Source organism: Callorhinus ursinus, unplaced genomic scaffold (genome assembly GCF_003265705.2).
Source record: "Callorhinus ursinus isolate GAN/ISIS: 27379988/994484 unplaced genomic scaffold, GSC_fseal_2.0 scaffold1, whole genome shotgun sequence".
NCBI classification, from domain to species: domain Eukaryota; kingdom Metazoa; phylum Chordata; class Mammalia; order Carnivora; family Otariidae; genus Callorhinus; species Callorhinus ursinus.
Genome location: NW_027397063.1, coordinates 120,876,992 through 120,895,986, shown reverse-complemented (window position 1 = coordinate 120,895,986; position 18,995 = coordinate 120,876,992). Strand labels below are relative to the sequence as shown.

At 37.2% G+C, this 18,995-nt stretch overlaps 1 protein-coding gene across 1 annotated transcript in view; it reads left to right on the top strand.

Annotated features, from left to right (window-relative positions):
- Positions 1 to 18,995, top strand: part of COL6A6 (collagen type VI alpha 6 chain) — a 105,664-nt gene that overhangs the window by 64,595 nt on the left and 22,074 nt on the right. Inside the window, exons 28-32 of the mRNA XM_025867218.2 lie at positions 6,822 to 6,884; positions 8,024 to 8,059; positions 8,171 to 8,207; positions 10,072 to 10,083; positions 13,214 to 13,707. Coding sequence (XP_025723003.2) covers positions 6,822 to 6,884; positions 8,024 to 8,059; positions 8,171 to 8,207; positions 10,072 to 10,083; positions 13,214 to 13,707 — 642 coding nt within the window. The remainder of the gene's footprint in view (positions 1 to 6,821; positions 6,885 to 8,023; positions 8,060 to 8,170; positions 8,208 to 10,071; positions 10,084 to 13,213; positions 13,708 to 18,995) is intronic.

Below are 18,995 nucleotides of genomic sequence, written 5' to 3'. Positions count from 1 at the left end.
CCATTTCACCCATTCCTCCACCCACCAGCCCTCTGGCAACAACCAGTTTGTCCTCTGTATTTATGAGTCTATTTCTATTTTTGTTGTTTTTCTGTTCTGTTCTGGTTTTTTCTTTATTCTTTTGTGTTGTTTTTTTAGATTCCACATATAAATGAAATCATATGGTATTTGTCTTTCTCTGACATATTTCACTTGGCATAATACCGTCTAGGTCCATCCATATTGTCACAAATGGCAAAATTTTATTTTTTATGGTTGAATGATATTCCACTGTGTGTGTGTTTATATACATATATATGTATATGTGTGTGTGTGTGTATATAAATATATCATATTGTGTGTGTATGTGTATCCATTCTTTACCCACTCATCTATTGCTTCCATATCTTAGATATTGTAAATAATACTGCAGTAAACATAGGGGTGCAGGTCTCTTCTCAAATTACTGTTTTTTGTTTTCTTTGGGTGAACACCCAGAAGTGGAATTACTGAGTCATATTGTGTTTCTATTTTTATTTTTAATTTTTTGAGGAACCTCCATACTGTTTTCCATACTGGCTGCAACAATTTGCATTTCTGCCAGCAGTGTACCAGGGTTTCCTTTTCTCCATACCCTTGACAACACTTGTTATTTCTTATCTTTTTGATACCAGTCATTCTGACTGGTAAGGTAATATCTCACTGTAGTTTTGATTTGCATTTTCCTGATGATTAGTGATGTTAAGCATCTTTTCATGTGTCTGTTGGCCATCTGTACAGCTTCGGAGAAATGTCTGTTCAAGTCCTCTGCCCATTTTTTGATCAGATTTTTGTATGTGTATGTGTGTGTGTTGTATGGGTTCTTTATATAGTTCGGATATTAACCCTTTATTGGATATACCATTTGCAAATATCTTCTTTCATTCAGTAGGTTGCCTTTTCATTTTGTTGCAGGTTTCCTTCATTGCACAAACGCTTTTTAGTTTGATAGTAGTCCCAATTATTTATTTTTGCTTTTGTTTCCCTTACAGACAGATCCAAAAGATTAGTGCTTATGTTTTCTTTTAGGAGTTTTATGATTTCAAGTCTTCCATTTAGGTCCTTAATCCATTTTGAGTTTGTGTATGGTATAAGACATTGGTCCAGTGTCATTCTTTGCATGCATCTTTCCGGTTTTCCCAGCACCATTTGTTGAAGAGACTGTCTTTTCCCCCAATGTATATACCTGCGTCTTTGGTCATCAATTAATTGACCATATAAGCATAGGTTTATTTCTGGGTTTTCCATTCTGTTCTGTTGAGCTATGTGTCTATTTTTGTGCCAATACCATATTGTTTTGATTACTACAGCTTCGTGGTATATCTTGAAATCTGACATTGTGATACCTCCAACTTTGTTTTTCTTTCTCAAAGTTGCTTTGCTACTCAGGGTCTTTTATGGTTCCATACAAATTTTAGTATTACTTGTTCTAGTTCTGTGAAAAATACCACTGGTATTTTGATAGGGATTGCACTGAAATGTGTAGATTGCTTTGGGTAGTATGGACATTTTAACATTCTAATTCTTCCAATCCATGAGCATAGGATATCTTTCTACTCTCTTGTGTCATCTTCAGTTTCATCCATCAATGTCATATAATTTTCATAGTATAGGCCTTTCACCTCCTTGGTTAAATGTCTTCCTGGGCATTTTATTCTTTTTGATGCAATTGTAAGTGGGATTGTTTTCTTAATTTCTCTTTCTGCTACCTTGTTATTAATGTATAGAAAAGCAAGAAATTTCTTATATTAATTTTGTATCCTGTGACTTTACTGAATTCCTTAATCTAATGATTTTCTGATGGAGTTGTTAGGGTTTTCAATATTTAATATTGTGTCATCTGCAAATGATGGCAGTTTTAATTCTTCCTTACCAATTTGGATGTCTTTTATTACTTGTCTGATTGCTGCAGCTCAGATTTCCAGGACTATGTTGAATAAAGGTGGTGAGAGTAGACATCCTTGTATTGTTCCTGATCTTAGAGGAAATGCTTTTGGTTTTTTTACCATTGAGTATGTTGTTAGCTGTGGATTTTTTATATGTGGCTTTTGTTAGGTTGAGGTATATTCCCTCTAAACTCATTTTGTTGAGTTTTTGTCATAAATGGATGCTGAATTTTGTCATATGATTTTATTCATTTGTTAATGTGTTGGTATCATGTTGTTTTATTTGTGGGTATTGAACTAGTCTTATACCCTGGAACAAATCCCACTTGATTGTGGTGGATGAGTATTGTTGAATTAGGTTTGCTAATATTTTGTTGAGAATTTTTGCATCTATATTTATCAGGGGTATTGGCCTGTAATTTTCTTTGTTTGTAGTGGGTTTTTTTTTTTTCCAGTTTTGGTATTAAGGTAATGCTGCCCTCATAGAATGAATTTGGAAGTTTTCCTTTCTCTTCTGTTTTTTGGAGTAGTTTGAGAAGAATAGATATTAATTCTTCCTTAAACATTTGGTAGAATTCACCTGTGAAGCCACCTGGTCCTGGATATTTGTGGGGTTTTTTTGGAGTTTTTCAGTTTCATTACTGGTCATTGGTCTGTTCAGATTTTCTTTTTTGATTCAGTCCTGGAAACAATGTTTCTAGGAATTTATCCATTTCTTCTAGGTTGTCCAATTTGTAGGCATATAGTTTTTCAGATTAGTCTCTTATGATCCTTTGTACCTCTGTAGTGTCAGTTGTATCTTCTCTCATATTTCTAATTTGAGTTTTTTTTCTTGATGAGTCTGGTTAAGGTTTATCAATATTGTTTAGCTTTTCAAAGAACCAGCTCCTAGTTTCATTAATGTTTCCTATAGATTGTTTAGGCTCTATTTCATTTATTTCTGCTTTGCTCTTTATAATTTCCTTCCTTCTAACTTTGGACTTGCTTTGTTCTTTTTTTTTTTTTCCTTGCTCTCTAAGGTGTTAGATTATTTATTTGAGATTTTTCTCTTTTATTGAGGTAGGCCTGTATTGTTACAAACTTCCCCCTTAGAACTGCTTTTACTGCATCCCCAAGATTTTGAATCGTTGTGTTTCAATTTTCATTTGTCTCCAGGTATTTATTTATTTCCGCTTTGATTTCTTCATTGACCCACTGGCTGTTTAATAGCATGTTGTTTAGCCTCTGTGTATTTGTGGTTTTTTCCAGTTTTCTTGTGATTGATTTCTAGTTTCATCCCATTGTGGGTGGGAAAGATGCTTGATATAATTTCAGTTTTCTTAAATTTATTGATATTTGTTTTGTAGCCTAATGTAATCTATCCTGGAGAATGTTCATAGCACTGTAGCTCATAGCATCAGGGGTGGGGTTTCCATGGTTACTGTGTCTCCATCTCTCCTGCCATTCTCTTTGTGGTCCCTTTATCCTTTGTTGTGCAGAAGCTGTTCAGTCAGCCCTCAGTTCTTTTTCAGGAGGAATTACTCTCTAGGTAGTCATAGATTCGGTGTGTCCTTGGGAGGAGGTGAGTTTAGGGTCTAACTATGACACCATCTGAGACACCTCTTGCCTATGTGGTCATTATTTATTGGGTTTTTAGGGATACAAAATAATAAAACTGCTCTTTCCCTCCATCCTGCTTCTAAGAGGACTGCATCTCAGCTATAAATTTCCTCATGCATGTTTTTGGATGACTGTCCTTTAACATTATGATTTCAAAATAATGACTGATATAATTAGAAAGATAATTGGAAAAGACTTTCAAATTAATCCACATGTTAGCTGCATTGAAATATCTCTGAATCCTTTCCCTTGGCTTGTTAATGAAGTACTTTACTCTTGAACATTGGAAGCATGCTAACAAGTTCACAGCTGTTCGTTGGGTTCTTGGCCCCCAATGCCACATTAATCATTTTTATAAAACAATGAACCAGTGGGAAGATGTGAACTTTTTCTTTTGGCCTTTGATTATTTGAATTTCTTTTTTCCCCTCAATTAAACACTGTTTGTACCTTATTATTTCACCTTCCAAGCTGCTTTTCCCCTATCTATGTAAATATTTCTGAGTTTGAAGTTGAAATTTAGACACTGAAAACTTCCAGGTTTTCCTTCTGAAAGAGCTGAAGTTTCTATTGGTAGAAGCTTCTATTGATAAAGTTTTACCTTCAATTTTGAGTGCTTCAGTTTTCTTGGAATGATTACATTTTTAGTTTGTTTTTTAAATTTTCACCTTGTTTTTTCCTCCCAATTGAAGGATTTTTTTTAATTTGTCATGATTTTTAACCTTATTCTGTGTGTGTGTGTGTGTGTGTGTGTGTGTGTGTGTCTGTATTTACCAGTTTTACAGATGCACATATTTTAAAGCAGGATATCTTCATCTCAGCACTATTAATATTTTGGGCTGGGTAATTCTTAGTTGTGGGGGCTGTCCTGTGCATTGTAGGATGTTTAGTAACTTCCCTGGCCTCTACCCACTAGATGTCAGTGGCACAGCCCTTCTCCACCCTTCCCCATTATGATAGCCAAAAATGTCTCCAGACATTGTCAGATCTCCCCTTGGGGGAGGTGGGGAGGCACAAAATTCTCCCTAGTTGAGAATCACTGATTTAAAGAGTCAAGTAATTTCACAAGGTTTCATATGAGAGGGGGGAAAAAAAAGGCAATCCCCTCTGCCCCTTATCTCTTTCTTCTCTCCTATTTCTCAGGTTGTCTTTTTGCTCTACTTTTCTGGGAGATTTCTTTTTTTTTAATATTTATTTTTTAAATTTTTTTTATTATGTTAGTGACCATACAGTACATCATTGACAAGGCAAAAAACAACAAATGTTGGAGAGGTTGTGGAGAAAGGGGAACCCTCTTACACTGTTGGGGGGAATGCAAGTTTATATAGCTCCTTTGGAAAACAGTGTGGAGGTTCCTCAAAAAGTTAAAAATAGAGCTACCCTATGACCTAGGAATTACACTACTGGGCATTTACCCCAAAGATACAGATGTAATGAAAAGAAGGGCCACATGCAACCCCCAATGTTCACAGCAGCAATGTCCACAATAGCCAAATTGTGGAAGGAGCCGAGATGCCCTTCAACAGATGAATGGATAAAGAAGATGTGGTCCATATATACAATGGAATATTACTCAGCCATCAGAAAGGATGAATACCCAACTTTTGCATCAACATGGATGGGACTGGAGGAGATTATGCTAAGTGAAATAAGTCAAGCAGGGAAAGTCGATTATCATATGGTTTCACTTATTTGTGGCACATAAGGAAGAGCAAGGAGGACATTAGGAGAAGGAAGGGGAAAATGAAGGGGAAGGAATCAGAAGGGGAGATGAAACATGAGAGACCATGGACTCTGGGAAAAAAACTGAGGGTTTTTCTGGGAGATTTCTTCGACTATTTCATAATGCTTCTCTCATGATTTAATTTTAAAGAGCTTGTTTTTATTCTCCAAATATTTTTTATACTGTCCTGTCTTGTTTCATGGTTGAAAAATCTTCTCTTAGCTTTCTGAGGATATATATTAGTATTTTTACAGTCTTCTTTGTCCAACACAGTCTTTTTCCTGTAGTTTTTTTTTTTTTCCTGTATTGATCTCTATTTCCAGCATGTCTGGAGAATGGACTAACTCTTCCTATTTAAGAATTAAAGACAAAAAGGCTAATTGGAAGCCCCAAAGACATTGGTAAAGCTAATCAACTACAAGTTTTACTGAAGAGTGATATGGCTGAATTCTTTACTTAGCGGATCTCTGATATCCGTGTCTTTAGGTCTTCCTTCTTTGGTCAGATTCCCCTGAGAAGATTATTTCAATTTCCTGCCTGAGGATGAAGGTCCGGCTGTAGTTTTCATGAAACCACAAGGAAAAGAAACCCCCTGAGGGGTCTCCTGTCTATTTCACATATCTTCATTGGATCACCCTGTTTTTAGGAGGGTACCATGGGCCCTCAACTCTGCCTGGAGTTCCCTGGTGCAGATCCCTCAGCTTTACTTCTGTCTGTTTTGGAGTGGAAAAAGGGATAGTCATCCAATTGCAGTGAATGGAGAGATTGGAGAATTCCTAAAATAATTTTCAACCAGTCCTCCTTATTTAGCCCCTCCCCTTCACCTCCTCTTTTGGAGGTACCTGGTGCTGCCAATTCTTGAGGCTTCTGGGAATGGATTCTTGGCTTTCCCTGCTACTGGCTTAGGATACAGCTTTATCAGATCTGCTAAGTCATTTAACAAATATACATCTGCTTTCTAGCCTCTGGAGGTTTGTGGCTATTGTCTTCTTTCTCATTCTCCCCATTTTTTTTTTTTTGGCCTTTTAAAAAAAATCTACTTACTATCAATTTAATGACATTGAGAGGGAGCAGAAGTCAATGCATATGTTCAGTCTGCCATTTTTTTTCCTGGGAGGTTAGTCTATATCTCCTAAAGAAAATATGACCAGTGAGGTTTTTTTTTCACTCAACTCAGCACACTGTAGAATACCCGAATACCCAAAGGACATCCACAGTTATTCCCTGTCTCATAGGTAATGCTTGTACAAATTAAAGCTTGCTCACTCTGTCAAATAAATAATAAATAAATCTTTAAAAAATAAAACCCACAAACACCATACATATATGTATAAATATAATTTTAAAATAAATGAATTTTGGGGGCACCTGGGTGGCTCAGTCGTTAAGCGGCTGCCTTCAGCTCAGGTCATGATCCCAGCGTCCTGGGATCGAGCCCCGCATCCAGCTCCCTGCTCTGAGGGAAGCCTGCTTCTCCCTCTCCCACTCCCCCTGCTCATGTTCCCTCTCTCGCTGTATCTCTCTCTCTCTCTCAAATAAATGAATAAATAAATCTTTAAATAAATAAATTAACTAATTAATTAATTTTGCTTTGAGATATCCACTGGGCCTCCAGGAGAGATGGGATCCCCGGGGGAGCCAGGACCTCCTGGACGCAAGGTAAGTTGAAAAGTCATAAATCACACCAGATCCTTTTCTAAATAAAAAGTGCATGGAGTCTTCATTGTCCAAATGTGCATGCTTTCTGTCTTTACACTTGGTAACTATTTTCACTGTTTTTCCGCATTTATGTGCTTAGAGATATGAGGGGGAAATGATTAAATATCAGTCACCATTTCTCATGAGATAAGGGGAATTTGAGAGAGGAAATGAAAAGTATTGGACTAAAATGTGATTTCTCAATTATTGGTGAATTTTATTTGCCCAGTCCTTGTCCTCTTCCTATATTCAATAAGTGGTTAGTGAATGATGGGAGGTGAGAGGAAATTAATAAACAGGGAATAAATGATCAAAGTTGTATTCACATGGAACTTATTTTCTCCAGGAGTTTGGGTGGGACTTCACTGCATTTTTCCTTGGGTGTCTCTCTTTGAGAATAGCCAGACTCTTCCTGTTCCAAAGATGGAATTGAACGTGTGAAATTAAAACCAATTCCACTTTGTTCTTTCTATTCCCAATCCAGACAGACAGACAGACAGACAGACAGACACACACACACACACATTGTGTGTGTGTATATATATGTATATATTCATATACATATATATGTATATATTCATATATTCATTCATTTTTGGAAGACTATTGGGATTACCTTTCCAGATATACAGTTTGAGTTTGGTCCCTTTGTCATCCAACCAGTGATGGAAACAGAGGAAGGTTCAGTTCAGCTGCTGTTCAATGGCCAAGGCAAAGTATGGGGTTGAGGAACTCTGTCCCTTAAGGATGGGCAGTTATAATAGATGGTTCAGCCTTATCTATATCTAAGCCATAAACCTGCTCCAAAGCTCTTCTTGCCATTGTTAAGTATTCAGCTCCATCCTCAGATTCTGAATGACCCTTGTTGTCCACAGATGGGGCTGGAGGAGGGTGGCCTTTGGAGGTTTGTGTTCATCAAGCTTGCTAGATGAATGTTACTCTTAATTCAGCAATGAGGATCATTCTACATGTATTCTTTTTTCCCTCTAACTTAGTAAGAATAAAAACTTTAGAAAGCTTCACTTTCTGAGGTTAATGCACATTCTGGCTACTGATGAGTGTGTGCAGAGCAATGAGACTACATTTCTTTTGTTTCCTAGGGTGTGAAAGGGGCCAGAGGATTGGCTTCATTTTCTGTATGTATCTCCTGACTCCAACAGAATGCTCTGTACTCCATTAAATTTATTTTTAGACTTGAAGACCTGGCAGCCGGTCGGTTAATTCTTTGTTTTATTTTTGAATTGCAGATGTGTGAGCTCATTCAGTATGTACGGGACCACAGCCGTAAGTATCCTGCTTAAATCGATCACCCAAGTTGTCAAAGCATTCGTAGAAGAAGAGCAGTGAAGTCTGCACTCAGAATTGAGCCAATTTACCACCCAATCTCTTAACATTAGAGATGTCACTGCATATATTTTGAGTCAACATAGACTGGTGACTATTAACTCCTTCTCTGACTGCCTTCACGTCTATTAGAACCTGTTCCAAGCACTAATTAATACTATATCTAGTGCTTTTAACCTAGGGAAAATTGAGGTATAAGGTCAGAACTCTTCTAATGGTGAAATCAATCAATGGAGAGTCACACTGAACTTTTAAAAATGATTAACATCTGACAGTAACACAGGATTGAATTCATCTGGTGTGAAAGCTAGCTGTGCTAATAAGGTGTCCTGATGGGTGGGAACACTTACTTTGGTTTATTGTTTATTCTTTTCTGGAAAGGTATGCTTGATTACTTTTCGTTGGAATGATTGATTTGCTCATAAAATTACTCATTTTGCATATATATTTTTTCTCCCTCCAAATTTTTAAAGCAAAAAGGCATTTTGGTTTGGCAAATGCTCTTTTGAATTTGTTTTAAGACTCCTATAGCAGTGTCTTCTATCAAAATATATGTTAGCACCATTAAAGGAATTCCACATATAAGATGAGGGAAGAATTGACTATTTAGTGTTTATTTACAAATGTGTAATGACTTCCCAAATAAACACAATGAATGAAAAATTCCTTTGAGGTATTTTGGAGCCCATTTCTATAGAGAGCCTTGGTCTCAAAGACACAGACTATTTAAAGCTTTGAATGCAGTGTTGACTCAACTCTACCTTTTTGTACCATAATGGAACCACCCATGATGAAAAATCAAAATATATATGATAAGTCATGAAGGCTGGTTGCTTTGGGCTGACTTAATACAGTTCACTTTTTGACATTAGAGCCACGTGAACTATAATGACTCAAAGGTAGATCCAAGTGTGATGAGGCCCAATCTTTTATAATTTAAGAGGTTCAATACAAAATTATAAATCCAAAAGTAGGTATAAAATTATTTCAAAAGAAAGTGTTGTTTAGAACAGGAAAGGAAATCACAACCAACAACTTTTGCATATTGTAAAAGCACATGATCATGTGAACACATGGCTAGGTCCCTTCTCAGGGTCTTGCACTGGGCAAATGAGAAGGTGAGATGTCAAAAGCAATAGAACGTACTGCGGTAATGGAGGTATTCTACCACACTGTTCAATATGGGAGCCACTAGCCACTAGCCTTTGACTTTGGGTACTTGAAAGGTAGTGCTACTGAGAAGCTGAAATTAATACATTTAATTCTAATTAAAATTTAAAGAGTCACATGTGGCTAGTGACTTCCATATTGGACAGTGCAGACCTAAAGCATATTTATGCTTCATCTGCTTCAGAGTAAACCCACCTCTAATGTTTATACACACACACAAATACCTATCTGTACAGAATTATATATGTGCATATGTATAAAATCCATTTCTATAGATCTCTACTCGGAGAAAAATTAGAATAAAGAGAGGTTAGACCCTTTTAACCTTTCCAAATTCAGTGTACCTCTCTGCAGTGTAACGTTCTTTCCCAGGCAAAGGTTCTTTCCCTCTGACAGTTGGCTGCAGGCTACTGATTTACGGCTATATGTTGTCCCACTTCTCCCATCCTGCCTTGTTTTTGCCAAGATGCTGGGATCCGTCTGCATTTTCTCCAGACCCTTTCTGTTGCCTGAATGTTTGAGTCATCTACAAAAAGCATACAGGGCAGAGCTTCTACTGCCATGATTTCCCTACACAGTACAGAACTCTGTTCTACCAAATAATAACCCAATCTCCTTTGTTCTTCTCCCCCAGCTGGCAGACATGGTGAGTAATCTTTATTTACAGTAAGTTATAATGAAGTTCCAAAATGTCATACATCTGGAAAGAGGAGTTAAAACAATGTGTTGCCTGCCAAATGATATAAATTTTTTCTGAGCTGTCTTTGCTGCCTCATACTGGTTGCACAGACCTGCCTCCAATAAATCATTCTGCTTTAGCTGAGTCTCACAGCTGTTTCTCAACCAAGTCTGATTTTTTATTAATATTTTAATGATTAACATTATACTATTTATGTTACCATTAGGTCTTTTGTAATAACATATCTCCTTCCCTTCATTTTCTCTATTGTCTCTGTAGTCTGGTGGTTAAGAATGTAGATGTAACAACAGTTACCGTCTTACATATTTATACCTTATACCTTTTGTCTAAACCCATCAATCCATGCCCTCTGGTTGCATCTTCACTCACTCAACAAATATTTATTGAAAGCATACGGTGTACTAGGCACTGGGGAACAGGGCTGATTAAGATGGACATAATTCTTGTCTTCAGAAGCTTCCATTCCAGCAGAGGATCCAGATGATAAACACGTCAAAGAAATACAGAATCCTATAGTTGCTGTGAAAGGGATAAAGAATAGGATGCTCTCTCACAGAATGTTAGGGGAGGGGAGAGTTGCTTTAGGAGGGAGGGCTCCTCTTTGAGGCAGTGACATTAGAGTTTGGACTGAAGAAGAAAAAAAAGCCAGCTTTACAAGAGCCAGGAGAAAGAAGAGCAAGTGCAACGGTCATGATACAAGACAGATGTAGGCATTTTCTAGGAAATGATGCAAGTCCAGTGAGGGAAGGGGAGATTGGCTTGTGAAAAAATGAAGCAAGCAGAAGCCAGATCAAGCTGAACTTTTTAGATTCAAATTGCAATGAGAGGGTATCAAAGGGTTTATTCAAAGTATTGAAGGAAGAACATGAGCTGATGAAGGATTTTTGAACGCTTATTTGGGCTACTGTGGAAGAGTAGACTGTAGGGGAGGATAAGTTTAAAGGCCCGAGGACTAGTTAGGAGGGTGTGGTGGTATTCCAGACAAATGTGGTGGTGGCCTGAAGAGGGCTGCCATTGCAGAGCGTTAGGTACATGTCAGTGGCTTCTCTTTCCCTGTCCTTGTCATCACCTGCTCTGTGCCAACCAGTAGCCATCAGTGTACAGTGTATAGCCACAGAGCCATACGAGGTCTCTGTGTGGTCATCTGTGCCTTGAGGAGGGCCTCCTACGTACCACCACAAGCCAGCCCAGTGTTCTTCAGAATCTTCTGGTTTCCTGGCAGCTTGCTGGATTTCAGAAAATGTATTTTGCAAGTTGAATTACCTTTTAGGTATTTTTTCCTGAAAACGTGAATTTTTTCATAGTTCAGCCAGTGCTGTGAGTCTTTTTTCCCTTTATCTCTAAATTGCACCTGAAGGGGCATTATTGTTGTGTTGTTCCCATATGCAAATCACAGCCCAAACAAAAAGCTGGCAGAACCACTTCCATGTTTAGTCATAACTTCCACCCTTTATTGTAAAGTTGACATGACCTCAATATTTTTTAACATCTGCTCAGCCTTCTAAGTTAGACTCAGAGGCTAATAAATTATGTCCTGTCTCCACTGAGATGCACAGTTTGGTTTGGGGTTAAATGTTTATTCTTAGTGGTCCGTTAGCCTATTAGGTCACAGAGTCCAGGACCAGAAGGAGATAATCATCTAGCACCAAGACGGGAACGAAGCTCAGCTGGTCACAGCAGAGGACTCACTCCTTGACCAGCCCAGGCCAGCCCCAACAAATCTGAGTTTCTGAGTTCTCATAAAGAGCTGGTAGGCCTCAAGCTGCTTTTATTATCTCTGAATCTGACTTGCTGGCATCTGAATGAGAGGAGGCACCCCTCCAAGAGAAGTGCATCATTGAGATTTCCTTTTACCAACCTACATTTCAATACCAGGAATCTCCCCCATTATAAAAGTTCTGTTCTTCCTGTACCTGCTGCAAAAGAACTGTCCTTTGTTTGCTTCTTCATTCAGTCAACATTTATTAGAACCCTGATAAATGGCAGGAACTAATAATCTGGCAGATCAGGAGAGACACAGTCCCCATCTTCACACTTCATGGAGAGGAAAACATTAATCAGATAATCAGACAGATATAAAGTGCCAACTGTGATAAATGCAGGGTACCGGGATTAAAATGAATGAATTGGGTTCAATAAATAAGTCTGAATTTAACATTTAATGTTCAAGTTTAACAATTCAGTTTCTCTATGTAATAGGTATATTTATTGGTTAAATTTGCCTTTTTAACTGTTAAATAAAAATATATCCCTGAAAGCTTTCCTCATTCTTTTAAATGATATAGTTCTCACAATGAAGAAGTCTGTAATAATAATTCTAATAGTAATGGCTAATATTAACTGAGCGCCTGTCATGTGCCAGGCCCTGTTGTCCTAAGTGCTTCTGAATCCTCAGTACAGGGCTTTGCAGTGGCCGATCTTAGGACTGGCATTTTACAGATGAGCAAAATGAGGCCCAGAGAAGATAAGTCGCTGGGACAAGGTCACATGGCTAGTGCATAGTCAGGTCAGGTCTCTAACACGTCTCTGCAGCACCTATTCTCCACATCTGATGGGCTGTTCTATATACTGCACATCCATTCTCTTCTTAATGTCTCTGAAGTCATTAACAGAGCTTTTGGACCCATTCCTTTCTTAACTCCTGTTACATTTCCTTATTAAGTAAAAACACATATGTTTTAGTTTAGCTAACTGTATAAAGTTCCAGCAATAAACATAATGCCAGTGATCCAATTTCTGTAAGTAAAAGGGCATATCCATGAGCTTTTGAGGATTACTTACTCAAATTCTTCGAAATTACTTAGAAGGAATTTGGTCATTAACTTACAAATTGCATAAAAACTCAAATTGAACGATACTTTCTGTTGGGCTTTATTTAAAAAAGCAAATTCAATTTTTAAAATAGCATTTTCATTCAAGATTTAAACGTTTAATATTTCAACTGCTCATTTTAGCATTTAATGCTTATTGTTTAAATATTTGCACATTTAACATTTAAAATTACTTTGCCCTCTATGTATCTTTTTTAAAAAAAAAAATTGTTTAAGTAAGCATGCTACATAAGGTTTTCCTTTAGGAAAACCAGAATGCCCCGTGCATCCCACCGAATTGGTGTTTGCCTTGGACCAGTCTCGAGATGTCACCAAACAGGAATTTGAGCGCATGAAGGAGCTGCTATCTTCCCTGGTGAGGGGCGTCAGGGTCCGGGAGAACAGCTGCCCGGTGGGCGCTCGCATAGCTATCCTCACCTATACCTCTCACGTCCGGCACCTCATCCGCTTCTCAGACGCCTACAAGAAGAACCAGCTCCTCAGGGAGATTGAAGCTATTCCTTACGAGAGGTCCTCAGACATCAGGGAGATCGGCAAAGTGATGAGGTTTATCTCCAGAAATGTCTTCAAGCGAACGCTTCCAGGGGCTCACACAAGAAGAATCGCCACCTTCTTCAGCAGCGGTCAGTCGGCAGATGCCCATACCATTGCCACTGCAACTATGGAATTCAGTGCCCTTGACATCATTCCGGTCGTGATCGCATTCAGCAACGTGCCCTCCATCAAGCGTGCATTTGCGGTAAGATGGTTAAGCCTTACACATCACTTTGGGGAGGGAGGCGCTATATTCCAAAGCCTCTGTAAAAGAGTATTGAACTACACTATTTATTTCTGTGTACCAGGAAGATGCTAAACCCTTTGTATGCATTACCCTGTTTAATTCTCACAGGTAGTATGTAAGGCATAGGTATAATTATGCCCACTTTATCAATGAAAAAACAGCCTGGAGAAGTTAAATTGTATGCCTGGGTTCACATGGCTAAGAAGTGGCAATGTCAGGACTTGAACCCCAGGTTTGCTATTCTAGTGCTTCTCCAAGAAACTCTCTGAGTGGCCTCTGGGTATAGAGCTACTAAATCAGAAAGGCCAGTAAACATTCACTGATGTCACTTATGTGGCCAGTTGCAATAGTTGCTTTACAATGAAAACCAATTGGCTGATTTTATAACTTCACCAATCATATAACTATCTAAATTTTATAAAGGAAAAGCCATCCTGGTTATTATAGCTTCTTTGGTTGGGAGGCTATATAAATAAACCACCTGGGATCAAGAGGACCTTTTTTGAGGTAAACTGACATATAATATTATATTAGTTTCAGGTGTGCAACATGATTTATTATTTGTCAATATTGTGAAAAGATCACCACAAGCTTTGTTAACATTATCACCGTACACAGTTATAAAAATTTTTTATTGTGATGGGAACTTTCTTTTTTACTAAGTTTTTAACTTTAATTCCAATAAAGTAAATATAGTGTTATATTAGTTTCAGGTGTACAAGATAGTGATTCAACAACTCGATACATTACTCAGTGATCATCATGATAGGTATATTCTTTAAAAAAATGATTTATTTATTTTGAGAGAGAGAGAGAGAGCTAGAGTGCAGGGACGGGCAGACGGAGGGGGAGAGAGAGAATCTGGATCAGACTCCATGCTGAGCATGGAGCTTGAGGTGGGGCTTGATCTCCCAACCCTGTGATTGTGACCTGAGCAGAAACCAAGAGCCAGATGCCAATGGAGGCACCCTGTGATTGGTATATTCTTAATTCCCCTTCACTTATTTCCCCCACCCACCCCCCTACCCTCCTCCCCTCTGCTAACCACCAGTTTGCTCTCTATAGTTAGGAATTTATTTTTTGGTTTGTTTGTTTTGTTTCTTAAATTATAAATATGAGTGAAATCATATGGTATTTGTCTTTCTCTGACCGACTTATTTCAATTAGCATTATACTCTCTAGCTCCATCCATGTTGTTGCAAATGGCAAGATTTTATTCTTTTTATGGCTGATTAATATTCTGTTGTATATAATACCATGTCTTCTTTATCCATTCATCTATCACTGGATACTTGGCCTGCTTCCATAATTTGGCTATTATAATAATGCTGCAGTAAACAGAGGGGTACATATATCCCTTTGAATTAGTGTTTTCATATTCTTTGGGTAAATACCCAGTAGTGTGATTACTGGATTGTAGAGTAGCTCCTTTTTTTTTTTTTTCTTTTAAAGTAAGCTCCATGTCCAGCATGGAGCCCAATGAGGGGCTTGAACTTACAACCCTGAGATCGAGACCTGAGCTGAGATCAAGAGTCAGATGTTTAACTGACAAGAACCACCCAGATGCCCCAAGGTAGTTCTATTTTTAACTTTTTGAGGAACCTCCATACTATTTCCCACAGTGGCTGCCCCAGTTCACATTCCTACCAACAGAGCATGAGAGTTCCTTTTTCTACACATCCTTGCTAATACTTATTTCTTGAGGTTTTGGTTTTAGCAATTCTGATGAGTGTGAGGTAACATCTCATTGTAGTTTTGATTTATATTTCCCTGATGTTGTGTGATGTTGAGCATCTTTTCATGTGTCTATTGGCTATCTGGATGTTTTCTTTGGAGAGATGTCTGTTCATGTCTTCTGCCTATTTTTAATTGGATTATTTGGGTTTTTTGGGTGTTGAGTTATATCAGTTTTTTATATATTTTGAATACATAGCCCTTGGGATATGTCAATTGCAAATATCTTCTCCCATTCAGTAGGCTGACTTTTGGTTTTGTTGATGGCTTCCTTCACTGTGCATTAATTTCTTATTTTGATGTAGTCCCAATAGTTTATTTTTGCTTTTGTTCCCCTTGCCTCAGGAGATGTATCTAGAAAAAAGCTGCTACACCAATGTCAGAGAACTTATTGCCTGTGCTTGATCTTCTAGGATTTTTATGGTTTCAGGTCTCATATTTAGGTCCTTGATCCATTTTGAGTTCATTTTTGTGTATGGTGTAAGAAAGTGGTCCAGTTTCATTCTTTTGCTTGTAGCTGTCCAGTTTTCCCAACACCATTTGTTGAAGAGTCTGTCTTTTTCCCAAAGATTAATTGACTATTAATCATGGGTTTGTTTCTGGGCTTTTCTATCCTGTTCCATTGATCTGTGTCTATTTTTGTGCCAGTACCATACTGTTTTGATTATCATAGCTTTCCAGTATAATTTGAAATCTGGAATTGTGATACCTCCAGCTTTTTTTTTCTTTTTCAAGATTGTTTTGGCTATTTGGGGTCTTTTGTGGTTCCATACAAATTTTAAGATTATTTGTGGTTCTGTGAAAAATGCTGTTGATGTTTTGATGGGGATTGCATTGAATCTGTAGATTGCTTTGGGTAGGATTGACATTTTAACAATATTTGTTCTTCCAATCCACTAATATAGAATATCTTTCCATTTGTGTCATATTCAGTTTCTCTCATTAATGTGTTACAGTTTTCAGAAGAAAGGTCTTTCATCTCCTACATTGTTTATTCCTAGGTATTTTATTCTTTTCAGTGTGGTTATAAATGGGATTGCTTTCTTAATTTCTCTCTCTGTTGCTTCATTATTGGTGTATAGAAATACAATATATTTCTGTACATTGATTTTTGTATTTGTGAACTAACAGAATTCATTTATCAGTTCTAGTAGTCTTTTGGGGGAGTCTGTAGGGTTTTCTATATGTAGTTTTATGTCATCTGCAAATAGTGACAGTTTTACTTCTTCCTTACCAATACAGATACCTTTTATAACTTTTTCTTGTCTGATTGCTGTGGCTAGGACTTCGAGTACTATGTTGAATAAAAGTGATAAGAGTGGACATCCTTGCCTTGTTCCTCACCTTAGGGGGAAAGTTCTCAATTTTTCAGCATTGTGATACTAGCTGTGAGTTTTTCATATATGACCTTTATTATGTTGAGATATATTCTCTCTAAACCTACTTTGTTGAGAGTTTTTATCATGAATGGATATTGTACTTTGTCAAATGTTTTTTTCACATCTATTGAAATTATCACATGGTTCTTATCCTTTTTCTTATTGATGTCATGTATAACATTGATTGATTTGTGAATATTGAACCACCCTTGCTTTCCAGGAATGAATCCCACTTGATCACAGTGAATGATTTTTTTCGTGTATTGTTGGATTCAGTTTGCTAATATTTTATTAAGGATTTTTGCATCTATGTTCACTAGAGATATTGGCCTGTACTTCTCTTTTCTTTGTGGTGTCTTTATCTGGTTTTGTTATCAGGGTATTGCTGGCCCCATAGAATGAATTTGGAAGCTTTCCTTCCTCTATTTTTTGGAATAGTTTGAGAAGAATAGGTATTAACTCTTTAAATGTTTGGTGAAAGTCACCTGTGAAGCCATCTGTCCTGGAGTTTGATTATTGAGAGGTTTTTTTATTAGTGGCTTAATTTCATTACTAGTAATAGGTCTGTTCAAATTTTCAATTTCTTCCTGCTTCAGTTTTGGGAGGTTATATGTTCCTAGGAATTTATCCATTTCTTTTAGGCTGTCCAATTTGTTGGCATATAATTTTTCATAATATTCTAATTCTTTGTGCTGTCAGTTGTTATTTCTCCTCTTTCATTTCTGATTTTGTTTATTTGAGTCCTCTCTGTTTTGATGAATCTGGCTTATCAAATTTTTTTTTTGGTCTTTTTCAAAGAACCAGTTCCTGGTATCATTGATCCATTCTATTGTGTTTTTTAGTTTCTATTTCATCTATTTATGCTCTAATCTTTATTATTTCCTTCCTTCCACTGGTTTTGGGTTTTGTTTTTCCTTTTCTACCTCCTTTTGGTGTAATATTAGGTTGTTCGAGATTTTTCTTGCTTCTTAAGGTAGGCCTGTATTGCTATAAAATTCCTTCCTAGAACTGCTTTTGCTGCATCCCAAAGAATTGGATTATTGTGTTTTCATTTTCATTTGTCTCCATGTATTTTTCCATTTCCTCTTTGATTTCTTGGTTGACCCATTCATTGTTTAGTAGCACGTTGTTTAACCTCCATGTATTTATGCTCCTTCTAGATTTTTTTTCTTGTGACTGATTTCTAGTGTCATAGCATTTTGATCAGGAAAAAATGCATGGTTTGACTTCGATCTTTTTGAATTTCTTGAGACTTGTTTTATGGCCTAATATGTTATCTGTTCTGAATCTGTTCAGAAGAATGTGTATTCTGCTGCTTTAGGATGGAATGTTCTGAATATATCTGTTAAATTCATCTGGTCCAATGTGTCATTCAAAGCCACCATTTCCTTGTTGATTTTTCTGTTTGGATGATCTGTTCATTGATGTAAGTGAGATGTTAAAGTCTTTTACTATTACTGCATTATTATTGATTGCTTCCTTTGTGTTATTAACTGCTTTAAGTATTTAGGTGCTCCCATGTTGGATGCATAAATATTTATAATTGTTATATCTGCTTGTTAATGTCCTTTGTCTTTTGTTACCATTTTTGTTTTAAAGTCTATTTTGTCTGCTACAAGTATTGTTACCCCAGCTTTCTTTTCACATCCATTTGCATGATAAATGTTTCTTCATCCTTTCACTTTTCAATCTGCAGGTGTCTTTTGAGGCGCTTTCCACCTCCATAATTTTCTATGAAGGTGTCAAATAAGCACAACAGAATTGAAATAGAGTATTAATCTATAAAGTATGGAAAGCAGTGCCTGTTTCCTTGGAGCTGTTGTGTAGATGAAATGATGGGACACCATGCCTCCGTGCCTAGTGCATAGTAAATATTCAAGAATGATAATTTTTGCTCCACTTGCTATTGCTATTATTTATCTGCTTGATGATGAACTAAAATCTATTTAACAAAAATGTTGTAAAGGAGCTGATGCTGCTATTAGTGTCATTGAACATGCAAATGGACAGGTTGATAAACCAGGCTCAGAAAGGAAAATGCACACCAGTTAGAAAAGGCTGGGCCATGCCATGCAAATAAATGAAGCTGCTATGAAACACAGCAGCTCAAAAATTCTGTGAGTAGGTATGGTT